At 45.0% G+C, this 22849-nt stretch overlaps 2 protein-coding genes across 2 annotated transcripts in view; both read right to left on the reverse strand.

Moving 5' to 3' along the window:
- Positions 1–9520, reverse strand: part of ppp3cca (protein phosphatase 3, catalytic subunit, gamma isozyme, a) — a gene marked incomplete at its 5' end in the record, with an annotated part of 41403 nt that extends 31883 nt beyond the window's left edge. The window contains 1 exon segment of the mRNA XM_080532598.1: positions 9448–9520. Coding sequence (XP_080388724.1) covers positions 9448–9520 — 73 coding nt within the window.
- Positions 9521–12725: 3205 nt separating this feature from the next.
- On the reverse strand, positions 12726–18438 carry LOC308157948 (chymotrypsin-like protease CTRL-1; the record flags this gene model as incomplete). Its single annotated transcript, XM_080531542.1, has 6 exons — positions 12726–13082; positions 14901–15046; positions 15895–16166; positions 16917–17076; positions 17786–17806; positions 18384–18438. The coding sequence occupies 6 exons, from the start codon at positions 18436–18438 to the stop codon at positions 12726–12728; spliced, it is 1011 nt and encodes a 336-aa protein (XP_080387668.1).
- Positions 18439–22849: the final 4411 nt, after the last annotated feature.

Consider the following 22849-nt stretch of genomic DNA (forward strand, 5'->3'; position numbering starts at 1 on the left):
CATAAGGTCTCTACTCTACTCTAGTCCATAAGGTCTCTACTCTACTCTAGTCCATAAGGTGTCTACTCTACTCTACTCTAGTCCATGAAGTCTCTACTGTACTCTAGTCCATAGGTTCTCTACTCTACTCTAGTCCATGAAGTCTCTACTCTACTCTAGTCCATAAGGGTATCTACTGTACTCTACTCTAGTCCATAAGGTGTCTACTCTACTCTACTCTAGTCCATGAAGTCTCTACTGTACTCTAGTCCATAAGGTCTCTACTCTACTCTACTCTAGTCCATAAGGTATCTACTCTACTCTAGTCCATAAGGGTATCTACTGTACTCTACTCTAGTCCATAAGGTCTCTACTCTACTACTCTAGTCCATAAGGTGTCTACTCTACTCTACTCTACTCCATGAAGTCTCTACTGTACTCTAGTCCATGAAGTCTCTACTCTACTCTAGTCCATAAGGTATCTACTCTACTCTACTCTAGTCCATAAGGTATCTACTCTACTCTAGTCCATAAGGGTATCTACTGTACTCTACTCTAGTCGATAAGGTCTCTACCCCTCCTAAATTTCGTTGTTTGGTACCTGTACTGTAGCAATGACAATAAAGTCCATTCATTCATTCATTCATACTGTACTCTAGTCCATGAGGTCTCTACTCTACTCTACTCCATAAGGTCTCTACTCTACTCTACTCTAGTCCATAAGGTCTCTACTCTACTCTAGTCCATGAAGTCTCTACTCTACTCTAGTCCATAAGGTATCTACTGTACTCTACTCTAGTCCATAAGGTCTCTACTCTACTCTAGTCCATAAGGTCTCTACTCTACTCTAGTCCATAAGATCTCTACTCTCCTCTACTCTAGTCCATAAGGTATCTACTCTACTCTAGTCCATAAGGTATCTACTGTACTCTACTCTAGTCCATAAGGTCTCTACTGTACTCTAGTCCATAAGGTCTCTACTCTACTCTAGTCCATAATATCTCTACTGTACTCTGCTCTAGTCCATAAGGTCTCTACTCAACTATACTCTACTCCATAAGGTCTCTACTCTAGTCCATAAGGTCTCTACTCTACTCTACTCTTGTCTAGTCCATAAGGTCTCTACTCTACTCTAGTCCATAAGGTCTCTACTCTACTCTAGTCCATAAGTCTACTCTACTCTAGTCAGTAAGGTCACTACTCTACTGTACTCTAGTCCGTAAGGTCACTACTCTACTGTACTCTAGTCTAGTCCTTAAGGTCTCTACTCTACTGTACTCTAGTCCATGAGGTCTCTACTCTACTCTACTCTAGTCCTTAAGGTCTCTACTCTACTATACTATACTCTAGTCCATAAGGTAAGGTCTCTACTCTACTCTACTATACTCTACTCTAGTCCATAAGGTCCTATCTCTACTCTACTCCATGACATCCCTGCATTTACAATCAATGGTCATTTGGTATTTCACACAGCACTACGTCCGATATTAGCTTGTTTATTTGTGCTGCTGGGCAACAGCATAACATATGTTCCTTCACCAACACACACATTTGAGAAACCAGACAACAATATTCTTGAGACATGAGATCATTCATATTCAAGCATAGCAAACATAGCCTAGATTCTAGTGTGCAGCAGCATCTCAGGGAAGCAGGTGTCAAGCTGCATCGTCACAAGGTGTTATCAGGAGGGCTGACATTTAAAGTGTGGCTGATCTGTGAAGTTATGGTCTCAAGAGGAAGTAGTCATTGCGCTGAGAATGCTACGCAAGGTCCCAAAGACGCTGCGCAGAAAAATCCCTCACCTCGTCTGAACCGCCTAGTAATCGCCTCTATAGTCCCACAATCCCTTGCAGCGAGTGCGAAAGGTTGCTTGATGAAATGACAATGTTGTCATGTGTAGCCTATTAATACACAGTGAGGCAGGTATGAAGCTGAGGGAATGCGTCGCAGCTAGGATACAGGCAAGTGTCTGTTCGTTAAATAGGAAGACGCGTTGCGTTCCGATGCTAATCCACACAGATGTGATGACTAACAGATAAGATAGAACACTTCTCTCATTAGAACATTCCGCAGCCAGAGAGACAGGCCGGTGATGAAGCAATACATCAATAAACATTTCTATTTCCATTTTTATTTTAAAAAATGTTATCCTGCATAGGCTAATGCATAACTAATGGGACAGTGAAGCATTTGTTCTTCTTTTGGCTCGAAAATCCAAACATTAGCATTTTAAATCAAACAATCATTATTAGGTGAAAGTAGAGCTTCTCAGATGATTATCAGTTAAAGGGATAGTTCACCCAAACTCCAAAACCATTACCCTGTCATGAGTGTATGGACAAGGACAAACTTCCCCCTCAACTTCACCACACTTTGGTTTCGTTGATCTGGGCACTGTAACTAAGGTCATGTTCTCACATGAAAGTCCGAATGGAGACCCGGAGCAAGTGGATGAGTTCGCAACATTGTTGCATAAATTATTTATCTGATTTGCGTTCTCACAGCCCTTTATGTAAACGAAGTAACATACGCAATCGAAGCAACAGACGTGGTAGTTGATTGGTCAGAAAAATAGAAAATTGCCCGTTCGTCCCTCTCTTATCCAGATCAACACGCCTGCGCTGTTGTTTTCCTATAGACTGCCTCGAGCAGCGTTCTCACCAAAAGTGAAGCGAAGCAAAGTGATGGATGCGTCGTTTCTAACCGAAGTGAAACCACCCTTTTCAAGCGGAGCATCCGACGGGTATTTGTCGCTCAAATCAAGTAGCCTACTTCATTTCAATTAATTTGAGCGTGACATTTCAAACAGGCTAATTCAGGGTCCATTGACTTTGGGTTTTGGCTGAAAAAAGAATTCGCTGTTCCAGTAACAAGTCTAGGGATGATCCGATATTGATATCGCATATCGCTGCGATATTGGTCCTGAATGCTGGATCGCAGATCGCACTAGAAACAAAATAGGCGGCGATCTGGGGCCCGCGATCTGGCGTATCACTCACGTGATGACAACAGTAGTGGTCAGTGGTCGCGTGCATGACAGTTGGCTAGGAGCTACCTGTGTGTAATGAGTCTGACAATGTCATGATGCCAGCTGGTGAAATCATAAACCATTTGCTTACGTACTTTTTCGGTTGTTTACATAGTCTGAAACTACAGATGGTAAGCTTTCAAATGATGCGTCATACATTGAAATCGGAAAAAAATTCAAGACGACACGAGTATTTGAATGTTTGTACAGCTCAAGAATGGTGACTGCTAAAAACGCTGCTAACAGCTAGCGGCTAACGTTTCGTTCTAAAACGAAAGTATGTTTAAAAGCCAGGTATCAATTACCGGTAGCCTCCGGCAACAGTGAATCCAACCCACAGATTATAAGTATTTAGTAATCGTTAAACTGTTGTATATTATATGGACTGGGTACTTTAAAACTTCAAGTTGCCTGTTATGAAAAAAACGAAAACCAGAAATTGTTGACACCCCTTCGATTCTGCGACTGGTTTCTGGTCTCACCAGCAGCGTCACTAGGCTACACTTTTAAAAGGGTCCTATAATTAATTTGCCATTTGTAAGAGAAGACAAATAGAATAAAAACCTGAAGGCACTAAAACTAGAAATCAGACAGTTACTCTTTTTTTTCTACAATGCTGAATGCTGCATTAACTTTAAACCAGTTGGTCACTGAGTACTGCAGAGTACTGTTTTGTTGCTTGAATAAAGGCTGGCAGTCTTTAATAGCCAACTGTTGTTGTGTACTATATACTGGGGAAGTATTTGTTATTATTCAGGAGTAAAACAATAAATACAAATATCGGATTGATATCGGTATCGCAGATACCTGAAGCCCAGGTATCGGTATCGGTAGTGAAAAAATGGGATCGGGACATCCCTAAACAAGTCTGTCCTTGTCCATTAACTCATGTCAGGGTAATTCAGGTGAACTATCCCTTTAACTGACCTATAATCTCACAGAGCCGTGTCTTCATCTAGGCCTATTACAGACCAGGGTGCCTGGTCTAATTTGGTCTCATTTGCATTGCGGCCTAACCAAAACAATGACAGATCCAAGACCCTCTTAACTCCGGCCTGTAGGTGAATGGGATTATGGTGTTGTGGAGGACTTAGACCACCGTATCTGCACAATCATCCCCAGAGGGAGTGTCCATGTGTGGCATAACAACACAGGGCAGTTGCCAAACTAGGCCCAGAGATCTGCTGCCAGATCAGATTCAACCAGCCGTGGTCCAGACTGTTCCCTCAGATGTCTGTCTGTCTGCGTGCCTGCCTGCCTGCCTGCCTGCCTGCCTGCCTGCCTGCCTGCCGGCCTGTCTGTCTGTCTGTCTGTCTGTCTGTCTGCCTGTCTGTCTGTCTGCCTGCCTGTCTGTGTCTCTGCCTGCCTGCCTGTCTGTCTGTCTGTCTGTCTGTCTCTGCCTGTCTGTCTGTGTCTCTGTCTATCTACCGGTCTGTCTGTCTGTCTCTCTGTATCTCTGCCTGCCTGTCTGTCTGTCTGTGTCTCTGCCTGTCTGTCTGTCTGTCTGTCTGTGTCTCTGTCTGTCTGTCTGCCTGTCTCTCTGCCTGCCTGCCTGCCTGCCTGCCTGCCTGTCTGTCTCTCTGTCTGTGTCTCTGCCTGCCTGTCTGTCTGTCTGTCTGTGTCTATCTACCGGTCTGTCTGTCTGTCTGTCTCTCTGTATCTCTGCCTGCCTGTCTGTCTGTCTGTCTCTCTGTATCTCTGCCTGCCTGTCTGTCTGTGTCTCTGTCTGTCTGTCTCTCTGTCTGTCTGCCTGTCTGCCTGCCTGTCTGTCTGTCTGTCTCTCTGTCTGTGTCTCTGCCTGTCTGTCTGTCTGTCTGTCTATCTACCGGTCTGTCTGTCTGTCTCTCTGTATCTCTGCCTGCCTGTCTGTCTGTCTGTGTCTCTGTCTGTCTGTCTATCTGTCTGTGTCTCTATCTGTCTGCCTGTCTCTCTGTCTGTCTCTCTGTCTGTCTCTCTGCCTGTCTGCCTGCCTGCCTGTCTGTCTGCCTGCCTGTCTGTCTGTCTGTCTGTCTGTCTGTCTGTCTGTCTGCCTGCCTGTCTGTCTGTCTGTCTGTCTGTCTGCCTGCCTGTCTGCCAGATCCTGGGTCTAACACCAGAGGGACCGGGGGCCACTAGCCAACCCCCGTACATACAGCGTCCATGGTAGAACACGGCCGTAACAACGCTAAAATAGCGTCTTTCTCTCCTGTGGGACCGTAGATCCAAAGCATGTACAGCAGGCAGCCAGGCACCCTCCGCACTGTAAGTGACTGGGGATAAGAAGTGTCTGCTTAATGAGAAACATTATATAGAACGACAGGAAGTCACGCTGAGGCCGCGGGCCACTTATGACACCCACACAAATCAAAGACTTCAATATGAGCGATCTGAGGCTGAGCCCTAATGAGCTTTTGCGTGGGTGTTAATCAGCGCCGTGTCACCTGACTATGTGCTGCAGCAGAACCGCGATGCGTCTTTACCTACCATCGCCTCAGGTTTGGGCTTGAGAGGCGGGCCTATGGAGGAGGGGGGGGGGGGGGAGGGGGTAGGTTGAGTTGTTCAATGTGGCCTGCGATGATCGTATGGAGCCTTGAGTTTAACGATCTGACACACAGCTTGTCGTACTCTAACGAATGGCCGTGCATGCAAGAGAGACAGACCTAGACATAGCGTAATACAAGTCTGCGAGTGCAGCTCCATTTCTCTGAGTGCAGGGCTGGCTGGCTGGCTGGCTGGCTGGCTGGCTGGCTGTGTGCTGTGGTGGGCTGAGCGGTGGAGGTGTCTGCGGGGTTACTGGCACTGACCCGGCCCGTGGGCGCGGTGGGATTGCTCCACAATTGGGCTACCTGTATGATCAGGACAAGCTGTCATGCTCTGACAAGTGTGGTATAAATAAACGGTAAGCGCCCCTGGGCCTACAAGGCAGGCCGCGAAAGGAACTGTAAGCTGGGGGTACGAGAGCTAAGAAGAGATTAGGGCAAAGCCTCTATTAGCCAAGGATTCCAGGTTCAGTGTGTTTATTTAAGAGCCTAGCCCCCACTGTGGAGGTATGCTCTGGAGGGAAGCAGAGCGTCGGTTCCAAGACCATACGGACGGACAGGGAGGAGGGGCGAGGACATGGGAGTAGCTAGGCTAACTTGCACGCCTTTAAGAACTGTTGACATGATAACAGGTGATGTATTAGGAAGACGCCATCTGACTGAAGAAAGATGGCTGCTGAATCATAGATTACTCGAATCACAGCGCTGTTCTTAAATGTTAAATATGGACTACGTTGCGCCTTATTCCAAAGCGCTTTACAACAGCCTCTCATTCACGGTCCATTCACACACACATTCACACACCAATGGTGGCAAGCTACCATGCGAGGCGCCGGCCCGCTCATTGGGAGCAATTTTGGGGGTGAAGTGTCTTACCCAAGGACACCTCGACATGTGGCCAGCCGGGGCCTTGCGAACATTAGACGGCGGTACTACCTCCCGCATCACAGACGCCTCCTGTTCTTGAGTCACCTGTGTGTGATCACAGCCTGCAGCGGTCACCTGCTTACTGTTGGAATTGAATTTAAAACGGATACATTACAACGAGACAAGCTCAACTCTTTTTTTTTTTTTTTTTAGATTTTATCCCTTTTTCACCCAATTTGGTAGCCAATTGAACCCAACCTAGCATCCAATTATCCCCTGCCTATTGCATAGGATCCGCCGCACGACCCCGTGGCCGGCAGTCCCAGAAGAGGCCGCCAGGCAGACTAGCTGACTGGCTCCTCGAGCCCAGCACCGTTATTCCGGCACCCAGGGGGCGGTGTTGCGCGACGGATCCTTGTCCAGAAATACTCCTATACCGCCCTCGGAAGCGGCCGCCCAATATGCCGCTTCCCGTGTGCCTCGGCCATATCTGGATCTGGCGAGCCGGGATACGAACCCCGGCCCCGGTGGGCAGCATGCACTAGTGGCCAGTGCGTAGACCGCTACACCACCGCGGGGCTGACAAGCTCAACTCTTAACCAACAGCAGACCACTATAACTAGGCTAGCAGCACCTGGAGTTATTTCTGGTCAGGTGGTCACGATTGGTTAAAACTCTGGGCCTGACGAATGAACAACGAAAAAACTGAGCATAAGGATAGTCGACACTGTGTCTCTTCAACTGCGCTGCAGATTGGTCATCTAATTACCATGAACGTTCAATGGGCCTCTCCTTCATAACAAATGGGGATTGTTTCAACAAGGGACTGAGCCAACATCTCACCTGCACTGGCAGGACAACAAACAACCAAGAGACAAAGCTTCCAATTCACGGTTTTTGAATCCATTCTACTATCATAAATCACTGTATTGTCTCCTCAGACACAGCACAAAAAGGAGCTAGGGCACGCACGCACGCACGCAAGCACAAACGCACACGCACACGCACACGTACACACACAGTATGAATAGGCTAATTGAAGAATCAAGGCAGTGGCAGTTTGTGGCTACGGGAGGATTTTGATCAATTGTTTGCTCCCATCAACAATGCCCTAATCACTAAGTGTATTACTCAACCAAATTAAACAAACAAACAAAAACACAATACAGACAGAGTGGTGGTGGTGGTCATCTTTGGCTGTCAGTGTAGGGAGCCCCGCGGTGCTCTCTGTACCCAGGCTAGGCCTGCCTCTCTGACAGAGAACTAGGTCTAGAACTAGGCTGACAATGGTAGCAGCACCCTGTACAGAGTCTCCATCTTAGAGCATGCTGATTCCTGAATGATTATAATATCATCCTCTAAAAACGTACATTCAATCAATGAAGTGGGACATTATTACATTATGAAGTCACCTTAAAAAAAAGAAAACATAGGCCTAGATTTTAGGCTATTCTGGATGATACTTGTACACAACTATTTGATATTCATGTCACAGCTCCAGTGGCAGAGGTAAAAGGATATAGCGCCTTATTCCAAAGCGCTTTACAACGGCCTCTCATTCACCCATTCATCCACACCCCAATGGCAGCAAGCTACCATTCACTCATTGGGAGCAATTTGGGGTTAAGTGTCTTGCCCAAGGACACCTCGACATGTGGCCAGCCGGGGCTTGAACCGCCGATCTGCACCACAGCCTCCCTAGCATAGGTAGGTCATATCAAAGTGCAGTAGACTACCAATCAACTGCACCACACTACCACAAGAGCAGCAAACAGTCAGACTTGGTACTGGTACCCTGGTACAGCAGCACACCGCCAAGTTGGGACACCCGTTGGTCCTGGCTGGCTGAAAAGACCCACCACACCCACCTCTCTTGCTCTTTCACTCTCCCATTCCCACTCCCCTTCACACAGCTGGGTCATGTTGGGCACACCACCACTCACTCTCCCCCGATTGGCGCACACACACACACACGCGCACACTTAAGCATTCCAATTCTCTCTGTCTGTCTGTCTCTCTTTGTCTCTGTGTTGGCAGAGGAGGTGTCTCTGGGGAACTAGCTCTGGCTGGGCTGGGCTGAAGTGTCTTGTCCAAGGCAGGCGGGCGGCGCTAATGAGGTCCTGCCTGTCCAGGGAGCCACAACAGCCGTAGCGCAGGAATCCACTCAAGTCCGACTAATCACAACAACAGTAGACCTCTCACAGTCCTCCTCCTCCTCCGCGTCCCTTGTGACAGGGGCACATGGGAAATGTCTAAACACTCAACATCATGTTGTTACCAAGAATGGCATTCGGGGGAAACAACACATTTGATAATAATGACATCACATGTGCAGTATTAGCCAAGCCTATGACTTCTTTATTTTATTTTTTATGGAAGTAACACCGGCAACTAGCTTCATTATATTTAGGACCATGGCAAACAGAAGCATTGCCACGGTTTGCCACCCCCACCCCCACCCACCCCTCTCAAATTGAAACCTGACAGATGATGTCACCAAGTACAGAAGTCCATCACTTTCCTGGACCCAGAGTAAGTCAGCGGACAAACTGGACATCTGGGAGTGTCAGCTGACACCACTAACCTCCGTGATCCAGAGCTGAAGGCTCACAGGCACCTTGTCCAGACAAGCATCATGTCAAACCTGCAGAAAGCCCCGTCCTGAAAGCCTTCTAACACATGACATCTCTCACACAGAAGGACATAAGACATTTCGAGGATGTGGTGGTGTGTCACTAGAACAGACTTGAGTTGACGTCAGTCAAATAAATCACTTTGATTTATTCTAGATTCTTAACTTAATCCAGACTGCATTAGAAAATTAGAACATAAGACACTAACACCTCTCAGCTATAGCCTACCCACAGACCATAGCACACCACCGGCTGTACTTCACAATGAAATGACAAAACGACTGATGTTGCTGGTAAAGCATGTACATACAGTATGCATGCATACATTTCCATACAGTATACATACAGTATGCATGCATACATTTACATACAGTATACATACAGTATGCATGCATACATTTACAAAGAAAAGACTCACTTTTTACGAGCCGCTCAGTTGTAGATTGTTTTTCTTGTTTGTCTTTGTCTTTGTTTTTATCCTTTCCTGACATGTTTGGTTTCGCCTTGCCTCCAAACTCAGACGCAACAAGTGTGCTGAGCTAGCTCTGCTAGCCTGCTGGGTCAGGACCAGCTGGACACTCCGTCTGGACGGGATGATGTTGAGGCTGAAGAATACTTGCTTTCTTTTCCAAGAAAAAAGGTGCTGATTTGATGAGGTGAGCTGGGTCGGTAGCTGGCTTAGTCCGTATCAACAAGTCCTAAACTAAAAGTGTGATGTAAAAAAAAAATGAAAAAAAAGAAAAGAAAAGAAAAACAGATTGAAGACAAAAAGTGCTAAACTGCCAAGAGTGGCAAAAGTCGGAGCTATTTGCAGACTAATCCGGTTTTCCCACTTGTTCGGAGTAGTGTTAAACTACATTATCCGATTGACGAATGACTAATTAGCTCATTGAGCTAGCTAACAAATCACTGTTGTCAGAATGTCTCATGATCAAATTGATAGTATGAGTTGACCCATGCGTTCGAATAATAATCTTTACGCGTGTTTCCAACGGTTTGTGTGGCAACAGTCATCCGAGCCCCGTGTGTAGGTGCAGCTGACTAGCGCTCCCTCCGCATCCCCTGTGCGGATTACCCCTCTGGTCTAATCTGACAGCACAGCGCAGCGCAGGGAAGAGACGCTCTCCTACAACATGGCCGACCATCCCTAACGATATGACGTAGCTATGGAAACGTCAAGCGTCCACGTGCAGTTTACTTGGGGGTGCGTTCGTAAACTTGCTCTGAGACTGCCGGAGCGCACACTGCGTCCAACGTCATAGAGCACGTCTGATTTCCTGCGTGAATTTACGAACGCACCCTTGGGGTGCATTCAAAATCGACAATTACCGGTTGTAAATCCTTCTTCGATCTGTGTTTTTATTCAACCCCACTATGTTTTTTTTTTTTTTTTTTTTAGGATCAATTTACTAGTGAACGAGCAATCTACTTCAAACGTCTGTCACAGCTACATGTACGCTTTCAAATTGAGTATGTTCAACGCGTGGATGTGTTTTTATGATAGAGAATTTGACTGGACTGAAATTCGTGGCCAACTCTCGATGCGATGACTGTAAACAGCCACTAGAGGGATCTCTTGATTAATTCTTTCACCTCCAGGTTGACGGCTTTCCTGAAAGATCGTCTCGAATTAAGCAGAGCAGGCTGTTACATTTATTTATCTTCTAATGAGTTCTATGAAAGTCAGAATGTTGAAATGTTTTGATTTTGAATACACTAATATCTGGAGGGAAAAATGTTCCGTGGCATGATACACTTCAAAGTAATCAATGTCAATACAGCATCAGTAATCATCAATATAATAAATTCCTGAAACGTTGTTGTTACATATGTGTCATGATTTTATTCACTGCTCCACTAGCTCTAAGCATGTCAAAATATGGTTAAAAAACTATCCCTATAATAGTCTGTGAACTAATCAATGTTCTAGTACTACTAGTGAGGACTGAGGAGAAGTAAGAATTTTGGATAGTCATTGCTCATTGTCATAAATCATGTTTATTATCATCAAAGAACATTGTTATCATGAATATTTTCCATACACTCTGTATTTTATAATATCTACCATTACACACCAAAACCAGAACACCAGCGCCACGGCCCCTGCTGTGTGTTTTGGGGTTTTGACCGGTTCTGGAGGTCCATCGAGCGTCTATCTGAAGCGGAGTGGGGTTTCACATAATCTAAACCTCACATTATGGAAAGAGAAACAACAAGTCATCTCGTTCAATCTTGTTCAGCCATACTTTATGGCTACTGGCTAGCATTGGAAACAGTTAAATTGGAGTCTGAATGTGCTGGTATCTCTGAATGTGCCTCCAATTTAACTGTTTCCAATGCTTGCAGCCAAAACTCACCATTCAAAAAGAGATAGCAGCACATTCAGAGATACCAGCACGTTCAGAGAATGAATGTGTTGCTATCTCTTTTTGAATGGTGAGTTTTGGCTGCAAGGCCCTGGTGTATGCTGCTGCCAGCTGATTCCTGCCTGTCTGCCCTCCCTTCACACCTCACTGGCATACTCCTGTGTAAGAAGAGTAGAATCGTACATTAGTGTATCCATATCAAATAATGGAAAATGTGGTAATGTTTCTAACACAATATAATGTAAAGATATGAGTGTGTCTTTAGGTATTGTAGTATTGTGACTGAGAGAGCTCTGTGGCTGGGTGGCTGCTACTTTATAATCTGCATTATTTACTCCTTCAGTGAATAAAGTCGCTGAAATTGTTGACATTCTAGAGTGCCAAGGGTGACTTTATTCACCAAATATGCATTAATTATGACAGTTCATTGTGTAGCCAATCAAAGTGTTGTTGCTAGGTAAATAAAACATTAAACACTTGGCACTCCAGGTGTTGAGTGTTCCGGAACTCTTTGGCAGTTGGTGGTTTAAGTCTGCAGGAGGCCATGTAAGAACACAGTGTTTTCACTCACATGAACAGAGATTTCTCTAAACGGATAAAAAAAAGTGAAGAAATAAAAAAATATCCGATTGAGTGGATCAGTGTGGTTATGTTTAACGGAGTTGGTGTTTTTTCATTTCATTTCATTTATTTATTTTTGCACATGAGATTGTCATACATGTCATACATTTTTATGTGTCCTATACAATTAATTAATTTCCCCATGGGCAAAAAAGGAGGCCTGTTGATGCAATGACGTCAAGCGTCAAGCCGTTCACACATGCTCATTGAAGCAAAACGGTTGTCAACAGCAACAATGGCTCAACTTCATCGTCAGGGGGTAACATGAGAACATTTGGGGAGATTGAACACCAGACGGGCAGCAGCATTCTGGATGAGCTGCAGAGGTCTGATGGCGGAGGCGGGGAGCCCGGCCAGGAGTGCGTTGCAGTAGTCAAGGCGGGAGATAACCAGTGACTGAGCCAAGAGTTGCGCTGCTTCTCTGGTGAGGAATGATTGTATCCTTCGAGTTAAGGTTAGGGTATGGGAGAGAGAGATAGGGTTAGGGTATGGGAGAGAGAGTTAGGGTTAGGGTATGGGAGAGAGAGTTAGGGTTAGGGTATGGGAGAGAGAGTTAGGGCTAGGGTATGGGAGAGAGAGTTAGGGATAGGGTAGGGATGAGAGAGTTAGGGCTAGGGTATAGGAGAGAGAGTTAGGGATAGGGTAGGGATGAGAGAGTTAGGGCTCAGATTAGGGTATGGGAGAGAGGGTTAGGGTATGGGAGAGAGAGTTAGGGCTCAGGTAAGTTATGGGAGAGAGAGTTAGGGCTCAGGTTAGGGTTGAGGGCAGCTGAGATGAGCTTCTGGCCAATCAGGGTCAGTAGGGGGAGCAGGAGGAGCGGTGTGCTCAGGGCGGAGGCAGAGGAGTCAGGGCATACAAAGCTGTCGTCCTCATCTGTCCCACTGGAGGAGACTTTGACGAAGCCCACGTTGTCTGTGCCCACGTTGGATTCGATCCACCCCTGGAAACGGGAGACCCTTGTGAACACGTCAGGATACCCCACGGCACATGGCACCATGAAGCTGGAGATGCCCATCTGGACCCACACCGAGCCTTGCTTAACCTGGAGGGGTCCTCCCGAGTCTCCCTGAGGTGTGGGGGGTGGGTATAGGTCAGGGGTCTGCAACCTTTACTATCAAAAGAGATAGGTTTTTTTTTTAATAAAAATAAAAATGTTAAAAAAGAATGTTCATTTCCATATACTTTTTTGTCAAAGCCACAGGGAGTCACTGAAGATGGACAAAAGATTCTGAGCCGCAGGTTGCCGACCCCTGGTATAGTAAACAAAATATTGTTTTCCTCAGTAATTTCCCGACCCGCCTCCAACCTTCCCTTTCTCAGCAAGATTCTAGAACGTGGAGTTGGCCCTCAACTCCAGAACCACATGTCACATTACCAACTGTTCGAACCACTACAATCCGGATTCAGCGGAGCACAGCACTGAAACAGCTCTGGTCAAGGTGGTCAATGATCTCCTCTTGGCCACTGATCATGGCAATGTCAACATACTTATTCTCCTTGACCTTTCCACGGCTTTTGATACTATCTCACACACCATCCTTCTGGATCGACTTGAGACGACCGTCGGGCATCACTGGAACACCCCTGGCTTGGTTCAAATCATACCTGTCCAACAAGTGGCAGTACATGTCCCTTGGGGGGTCCAGACCCGCCCCAGCACCAGGGAAATAAGGCATCCCTCAAGGCTCCATTCTTGGCCTTTTACTGTTCACAATCTACCTCCTCCCACTTGCCGAAATAATTCGGAAACATGGCATCAAATTCCACACATATGCTGATGACACCTCCACACCAAATCCTCTGCCATCCTCCCTCCCCCCTTCCTCATCCTGACACCCTGAAATCAAAGAATGGATGACCACCAACCTTTTCAAACTCCACAGCAATAAAACGGAACTCATGGTTGTTGCACCCAAGACCCTCCTTCAAAAGATCAGTAACCTCGTCCTCACCATTGACGGCTGTTCCATCTGCCCCTCCTCGGAGGTCATGAACCTGGGGGTCTTGCTGGATCCAACCCTTCCCTTTGAACCCCACATACGGTCAGTCACCACCATGCCTTTTCTATCTCAAAACCATCTCCGACTCTCACTCTCTGATACCTCTGCTGAAACATTAATACATGCTTTTGTCACCTCCGCCTGGATTATTGCAACAGTCCTTCTTGGTGTTTGCAGCAAGGCCCTGAACCGGCTCCAATATGTCCAAAACTCAGCTGCCACGATCCTCACCCGCACTAAACCCTGGGAACACATCACGCCCACCCTGCAACAACTTCACTGGCTCCCCATAAAACATAGAATCTCCTTCAAGATCCTCCTCCTCATCTTTAAGGCACTACATGGCCTGGCTCCTGCCTACCTAACTGACCTACTTCAACCCTACACCCCTGCACCCCTAAATGGCACCTCGTCATACCCCGCACTAGGCGTCGCACCCTTGGCGACTGTGCCTTTTCTGTTGCTGCACCCAAGCTGTGGAACTCCCTTCCACCAGCCATCTGATGCTCTGATACTCTCAACACATTCAAGACCAGACTCAAGATGCATCTGTTCAGACTCGCCTTCGTACAGCATGGCATGGGTCCTGACTAACACTATTAACCCTAACCCTTCGTACAGCATGGCATGTGTCCTGACTAACATGTCTCATAGGTGCTTTTTAGTTTGTTGTGTTTTTTTTGTTTATTGTTTATTGTCCTGCTACCCTTCTTTTTTTCATTTATTTCTCTGTAAAAAGGTCATTGTCCTTGAGTTTGAGAAAGGCACCATTAAATAAAATGTATTATTATTATTTATTATTTAATTTATCAGTTGCTCATAATAAATAATTATGTTATTGATGATGATGATGATGATGATGATGATGATGATGGTAAACGTACCATACATACTCCCTTGCCCAACTGTCCGGCACATATCATGTTGTCAGTGATGGCGCCGTCAGTTCGCAGGAAGTTGCAGCTGCACTCTCTGTTCCCTATGACAGGCACCTCTACCTCCTGCAGGGTCCCAGGGGGGTCTAGGGAGACTGGAGGGACACAACCATCACCCTGGTTCAGATAACCATAACAGTTATACCCACCCTGGTTCAGATAACCATAACAGTTATACCCACCCTGGTTTAGATAACCATAACAGTTATACCCACCCTGGTTCAGATAACCATAACAGTTACACCCACCCTGGTTTAGAAAACCATAACAGTTATACCCACCCTGGTTTAGAAAACCACAACAGTTATGATCTAAGAACATTTAATGTGACTCAACCTGAGGTTAGGAAGGGCAGAGCGCACCTCACCCCAGGTTTCTTTGACACAGATATGATTACAATATAAGTCATTTAGCTGACGCTTTGAACATTGAACAAACTATGGACACACATACCGTTCCATAATAGAAACGGTTCCATAATATAAACATAAACATCATCACTAAAAACACCAAAGTGACTCATTCCTCAACTTTTAAACTGTTCTAGAGAGAAGAGTTGAGTAGCTAATACTATTTCTACCATGACCTGTTCTTATTGTTGGGACTGTTAAAAGCAAGTGTGAGTGAGACTGTAACTGATATCTTTGTTCAACCTGATCAAAAAAGAACAGAAATAAAGTGGCATTTTATCCAGTATGGCCCAGCCTGAGGCGAGGCAGGGAGTTTAGTGACTAACAACCCCCACCATCATGATCTAGTCTAGGGTTAGGGTTAGGTCTAGTTTAGGCTTCTCTGAATGGAATCTAGGCTTCTCTGATTAGAATGATACAGGTGATACAGTATTAGAATATAATAGTTCTAGTAGTAACACTCAACTCAATAGCCCCCACACACAACCGTATGCGATCTACATGGCCAATACAATTAGATTTGGTACACTCACCGCTATCGTTGATCCTTCCCCACCCGGTGGCCCAGGAGTTGGTGCCTTTGTGGACCACGCTGGCGCTGCCCGCTAGGCACACGGGTTGGATGTAGTTAGTGAAATTGACGGGACTTTCGAGCCTCAGCAGGGCAATGTCGTTATCAAACCTCTCGCCAATGTTGTACTGAGGGTGGATGTAGATCTGAACGACGCGCCTCATCACCTCGTTGGGGTTGGAGCCATTCTGCGTCTGCTTGCCCAGGTACACGGTAGATGAACTGGCATTGGGCCTGAAGGGGTGGGGGGATATATCTGTCTGTCATCTATCTATATGTCTATCTATCTATGTCTATCCATCCATGTATCTATCTATCTTAGATTAGATTCAACTTTATGGTCATCGCAGAGTACAAGTACTATACCACGAAATGCAGTTTAACATCCAACCAAAAGTGCAAATAGTGATATAAGAACATGATATCAATTAAACAAGAATGATAGTGAAAGGTAACTGCAATGCATTATACACATCTATATGTGCAGAGGTAGTATTGTAAACATCAGTCTATCTATCTATCTATCTATCTATCTATCTATCTATCTATCTATCTATCTATATCTACAATATCTATGTGTAGAGGAACAGTGTTGTGACTCTGCCCATGTTTGAATTACATGCGTTCTAACAGTCTTATGCTAAAGAGATGCAGTGTGTATCCGGGGATGCAGTGTTTATGCGGGGATGCAGTGTGCATGAGGGGATACAGTGTGTATGCAGGGATGCAGTGTGCATGCGGGGATGTAGTGTTTTTTGCGGGGATGCAGGGTGCATGCAGAGATGCAGTGTGCATGCAGGGATGCAGTGTGCATGAAGGGATGCAGTGTGTATGCAGGGATGCAGTGTGCATGCGGGGATGTAGTGTTTTTTGCGGGGATGCAGTGTGCATGCGGGGATGTAGTGTGTATGCAAGGATGCAATGTGTATGCGGGGACGACGTAGTGTGCATGCGGGGACGACGTGAGCATTCTAACAGTCTTACGTGACGATGCAGTGTGCAGCGGTGAGCACAGATTGGTTGTTGATAAGTGTGCCCCCGCAGTAATAGCGTTTGACGTGCACAATGACCTGCCAGGGCCAGTTCCCCTCAGGGGTGTCCTCCCCGCCGACGATGCGTGAGTTCAGGGGGGCCCGCCCACAGTCTGGTGGGGGTTAGGGTTGGGGTGGGGGGGGGGGGTTACAAGGGGTTACATGTTGTTGTTATTAGACCCTGACCCTGACTAGACTCTAACCTTACAGGTAAACCTTACCCTAACCCTGACTACACCCTAACCTTAACCATGACTAGACTCTAACCTTAACCATGACTAGACTCTAACCTTAACCATGACTAGACTCTAACCTTAACCATGACTAGACTCTAACCTTACAGGTAAACCTTACCCTAACCCTGACTAGACCCTAACCTTAACCATGACTAGACTCTAACCTTAACCATGACTAGACTCTAACCTTAACCATGACTAGACTCTAACCTTAACAATGACTAGACTCTAACCTTACAGGTAAACCTTACCCTAACCCTGACTAGACCCTAACCTTAACCATGACTAGACTCTAACCTTAACCATGACTAGACTCTAACCTTAACCATGACTAGACTCTAACCTTAACAATGACTAGACTCTAACCTTAACCATGACTAGACTCTAACCATACAGGTAAACCTTACACTAACCCTGAGTAGACTCTAAACATACAGGTAGACCTTAGCCGACTTAGTTACACTTTCTGATAAGGAAACTATGGTATTATGTATTATGTATGCTGTACATTCAGTGTGGTAACTATGGTATTATGGTCTGTTGAATGATGGGATAGTGGGTAATGAAGAAGTAGAAACATTCTTACCGTAATCCTGAGCTCCAGAATCTGTAGGGAGACGAGGGGAGAGAAATGCATGTGAGTATTGACAGTAAACAGTTCACTCCTGTGTGTGTGTGTGTGTGTGTGTGTGTGTGTGTGTGTGTGTGTGTGTGTGTGTGCGTGTGTGTGTGTGTGTGTGTGTGTATTTGGTAGAATTGTTGTTGTTGTTTCTCTGTTATGTTCTATGTTCAATAGGGTTGGCTCACTGGCATTTCAATCAAATGTACGGGGTAGTGGTGGTCTAGTGGATAGTGAGTTGGACTGGTGATTGGAAGGTTGAGAGTTCAAATCCTGCCTGAATCCACACCACCACTAGTGTGCCCTTGAATAAGGCACTTAGCCCTCAGTTACTCCAGAGGGAATGTCCCTGTAATGTGTAATTGTAAGTCGGATTGAAAGCGTCTGCTAAATGGCAAATTCTAATTTAATTCATAAATTGAAATGTCTTTATTTGGACTTTCTATATAGAACCACTGATGTTCCACAATAACTTTCCATTCTAGAATGTGTTTCATCCACTCATAATCACAAAAGGATTTACCCTAAATAAAATCCAAGTTCAATACAAACAAAAGAAACCTACCTTTCCCATAGAGAACGATGGAGGCCAATACCAGCCAGACTGTCCAAGCTGCCATGTTCATCCACAGATAACCTCTTCACCTGCACGTCTGTCTGTCTGTCTGTCTGACCAACACTGCTCTGCTCCTCTTCACCTGCACGTCTGTCTGTCTGTCTGACCAACACTGCTCTGCTCCTCTCCATCCGTCTCTTAATAAACCTGTCGGTGGTGTCTGACACACCTCTGCTGTCAGTCACATGTTCTAACGGTGACGTATTCCAGTTTCAAGTTCTGGGCCTTTTCAGCCATAAATCATTCACAAACAGATAATGTTCATAGGTGTGCCAGCGTGTTGTGAAACAGTGTAGACCTAACTCTACCTCCTTTCAAAGGGCATTGACATTATGATAGAGTAGGGTGTTAATGTGTGGGAAATAAATATTTGATTCCCTGCCGATTTTGCAAGTTTGCCCACTGACAAAGAAACGAACGGTCTATAATTTTAATTGTAGGTTTATTTTAACATTGAGAGACAGATTATTTTTAAAAATATATAAAACAGATTATATAAAAAAATATTGATTTACATTTGATCGAGGGTATAAGGGAAATAAGTATTTGGAGGAAATAAGTATTTGATCCCCGAGCAAAACATGACTTAGTACTTGGTGGAGAAACCCTTGTTGGCAAGCACAGATGTCAAACGTTTCTTGTAGTTGGTCACCAGGTTTGCGCACATCTCAGGAGGGATTTTGGTCCACTCCTCTTTGCAGATCCTCTCCAAATCCTTAAGGTTACAAGGCTGTCGCTTGGCAAATCGAAGCGGCAGCTTCCTCCACAGAGTTTCTATAGGATTAAGGTCTGGAGACTAGCTAGGCCACTCTATGACCTTAATGTGCTTCTTCAGCCACTCCTTTGTTGCATTGGTCGTATGTTTTGGGTCATTGTCTTGCTGGAAGACCAATCCACAACCCATTTTCAGTGTCCTAGATGAGGGAAGGAGGTTCTCGCCCCAGATTTCATAGTGCATGGCCCCGTCCATCGTACCCTTGATGCGGTGAAGTCGTCCTGTACCCATAGCAGAGAAACAGCCCCAAAGCATAATGTTTCCACCTCCGTGCTTAACAGTGGGGATGGTGTTCTTGGGGACATAGTCAACATTTCTCTGCCTCCAAACACGGCGAGTCAAGTTGATGCCAAAACGCTACATTTTGGTCTCATCTCACCTGAATGATTCAGACCAAAGTTGAGCTCTGTATCATACTGTCATCCATACAGACTGTACCAGACTGTCATCCATACAGACTGTACCAGACTGTCATCCATACAGACTGTACCAGACTGTCATCCATACAGACTGTACCATACTGTCATCCATACAGACTGTTATCCATACAGACTGTCATCCATACAGACTGTACCATACTGTCATCCATACAGACTGTTATCCATACAGACTGTCATCCATACAGACTGTACCATACTGTCATCCATACAGACTGTCATCCTTACAGACTGTCATCCATACAGACTGTACCATACTGTCATCCATACAGACTGTACCATACTGTCATCCATACAGACTGTACCATACTGTCATCCATACAGACTGTTATCCTTACAGACTGTACCATACTGTCATCTATACAGACTGTCATCCATACAGAGTGTACCATACTGTCATCTATACAGACTGTACCATACTGTCATCTATACAGACTGTCATCCATACAGAGTGTACCATACTGTCATCTATACAGACTGTACCATACTGTCATCTATACAGACTGTCATCCATACAGACTGTACCATACTGTCATCTATACAGACTGTCATCCATACAGACTGTACCATACTGTCATCCATACAGACTGTACCATACTGTCATCCATACTGACTGTACCATACTGTCATCCATACACACTGTACCATACTGTCATCCATACAGACTGTACCATACTGTCATCCATACAGACTGTACCATACTGTCATCCATACAGACTGTACCATACTGTCATCCATACAGACTGTACAGTACTGTCATCTATACAGACTGTACCAGACTGTCATCCATACAGACTGTACCAAACTGTCATCCATACAGACTGTCATCCTTACAGACTGTACCATGAACATCACAACTGTTCACAACGTGTTACTGATCCTGGTGAATATGAATAAAATGAACATCATAACTACATGATGCGGCTCCTCTCCCTTAACGTTTGTTTGAGCAAACTGTTCTATTTAAATTTTTCTGCTGCGAAATCCGACACTAACTAACAGTGAAATGGGTCTGTAACGAGGCAGGGGCGGACCTAGGGCCTGTCAACCACCCCAACCTTCTAAGTGGATACTGTTGAGGAGCCAACCGAAGTCACCCAGACAATATCCAGAGGCCAGGAACAGTACAAAAGAAATCGTTATTAGAATAAATAGTAAAAGCTAGCAAAAGTATTTAAAAACAACAGCAAATGGGGTAGAGTAATCCAATAGAAACTTGACCCGGCCACCGACCAGGGTAAAAACCCGGCTGCACCCCGTTGTCTGTAGGGAGATCCGGCGCGTCCCACGGCTCCAATACTTCCACTGGGGAACAGGAGATGCAGGAAACAGCAGGTGGTACACGGGTGATAGACAATCCCACAGTTCGTCAACTAGCTCTCAGCTAAACTAGACAATAGGGTTAGCCTTCAATCTCCAAATAAAGAAACATAATCCAAACCTCCAAAATACTTCAACAAAAACACCACAAGCGTCACTATTAATTAACGTACTTTAGCACTCTAAACTAGTATTTTGTATGCATTCCTACACAGTATCTAAATACTCTTTGTCACTTCCCATCTTATTGGAGCAAGTGAGGGAGAAAAGGGAAACATCTACATTTTGCTCAAAATGGGAACATCTATGCAGGGCCGGCTCTAGAACTTTTGTAGCCCCAAGCGAGATTTTTAATGTGCCCCCCCCCCACACACACGTTTTGTCAGGAGGTTGGAGTTTTCGATTGATGGGTATTTTCGATAGAGGGGTGTTTAATCACTGTGTGGGGGGGAGTGTAGATGAACATACACACACTATATAAACATATACTGTACAGTGGCTATAGAAAGTCAACACACCGCTTCACTTTTTCCACATTTTGTTGTGTTATATACTCCATTTATTAAATTTGATTAAATAAATAAAAATTGACATCAATCCACAGACAATACCCCATGAGTTTTCTGCAAATTTCTTAAAATGTTAACACAGAAATACCTCATGGATTTGCACAAGTCTTTGCTATGACACTCTTAGAATTAGCTAAAAAGCTAAAATGTCATCAACAAATCACTCAGTAAGTTGAATTGAGTTCATCTCAATGCAAGGACAATAGTTAATTTAATTTTGGAATCAATATCTTTGTTTTTATAGGGCCTCTGATTTGCATAGGAATCAATTACACACTGTGTAGATTAGGATGTCACTACCAACTCAGCAAATTGTATTATTTTCTCTTGATCCTGACAAACTCCCCAGTCCCTGCCAGTGACACATATACCCATAACTTGATGCAGCTACCACTATTCTCCACATGAGAGATGGTGCAGAAACTGGGTGCATCAGGATTTTTTTGGGCCGCTTGGATATAGACCAATTTTGTAGAGTGACTGAGATGATGTTGTCCCATTGACTGTGCTTTTTCCTCTCCACCATTCAACTTAGATTTTTGTGAGTCTCCTAAGGCCTCAGGGTCGCATTCCTGAGCAGTTTTTCCACTCCATTTGCTCAATTTATAATGATAACCTGATCCACACAGTGTGTAATTGATTCCTATGCAAATCAATTTGCAAAATATTCCAAATAAATAAAGTGAACACTACAAAATTGTTAACGATGTTAACAACAAAACAACAGGCTACTGTAGAAACTATAGCTGTCCATTCTTTCACCCCCATCCAACATCAGTGCTCAAATTATTATTTTTTGAAGTGTGGCCCCCTCTAGTGGTTATGGCCCTAAGCGACCGCTTAGTCCGTTTATGCTTTGGGCCAGCCCTGCATCTATGTTTGCCCATGGTGGTCAACTCATTTTAAATAGTTACTTAATGTTGCTTGAATGCACAAACCTTTTGAAGTCTAGGCAGGCTGTTGGAAATGTGTTTTCTTTTCATTATACCATTGCATTATTGGTTGATTGATATATGTTTGTGTTGCATGTGTCAATATTTAATTATATGCTCCACTGACTCTAGGCATATTGAAAATATGGTTAAGTTTTAAAAAGAGTGAGCTATCCTTGTAATACTCTGTGAACTAATCAATAGTGCAGTCTAAGATAGTATTTCCTATGCATTTCTCATTTCCCACCCTCTTGGAGCAGGTGAGGGGGAAATGGAAAATCAAAATGGGAACATCTATGGTTGCCCATAGAGGTAAATTCATTTTAAAACATGAATTGTTGTTGGTTGAATGCACTAGGGTATGGGAGAGAGAGTTAGGGCT

The sequence above is a fragment of the Nansenia antarctica genome, assembly GCF_963989245.1.
Source record: "Nansenia antarctica genome assembly, chromosome: 5".
NCBI lineage: Eukaryota > Metazoa > Chordata > Actinopteri > Argentiniformes > Microstomatidae > Nansenia > Nansenia antarctica.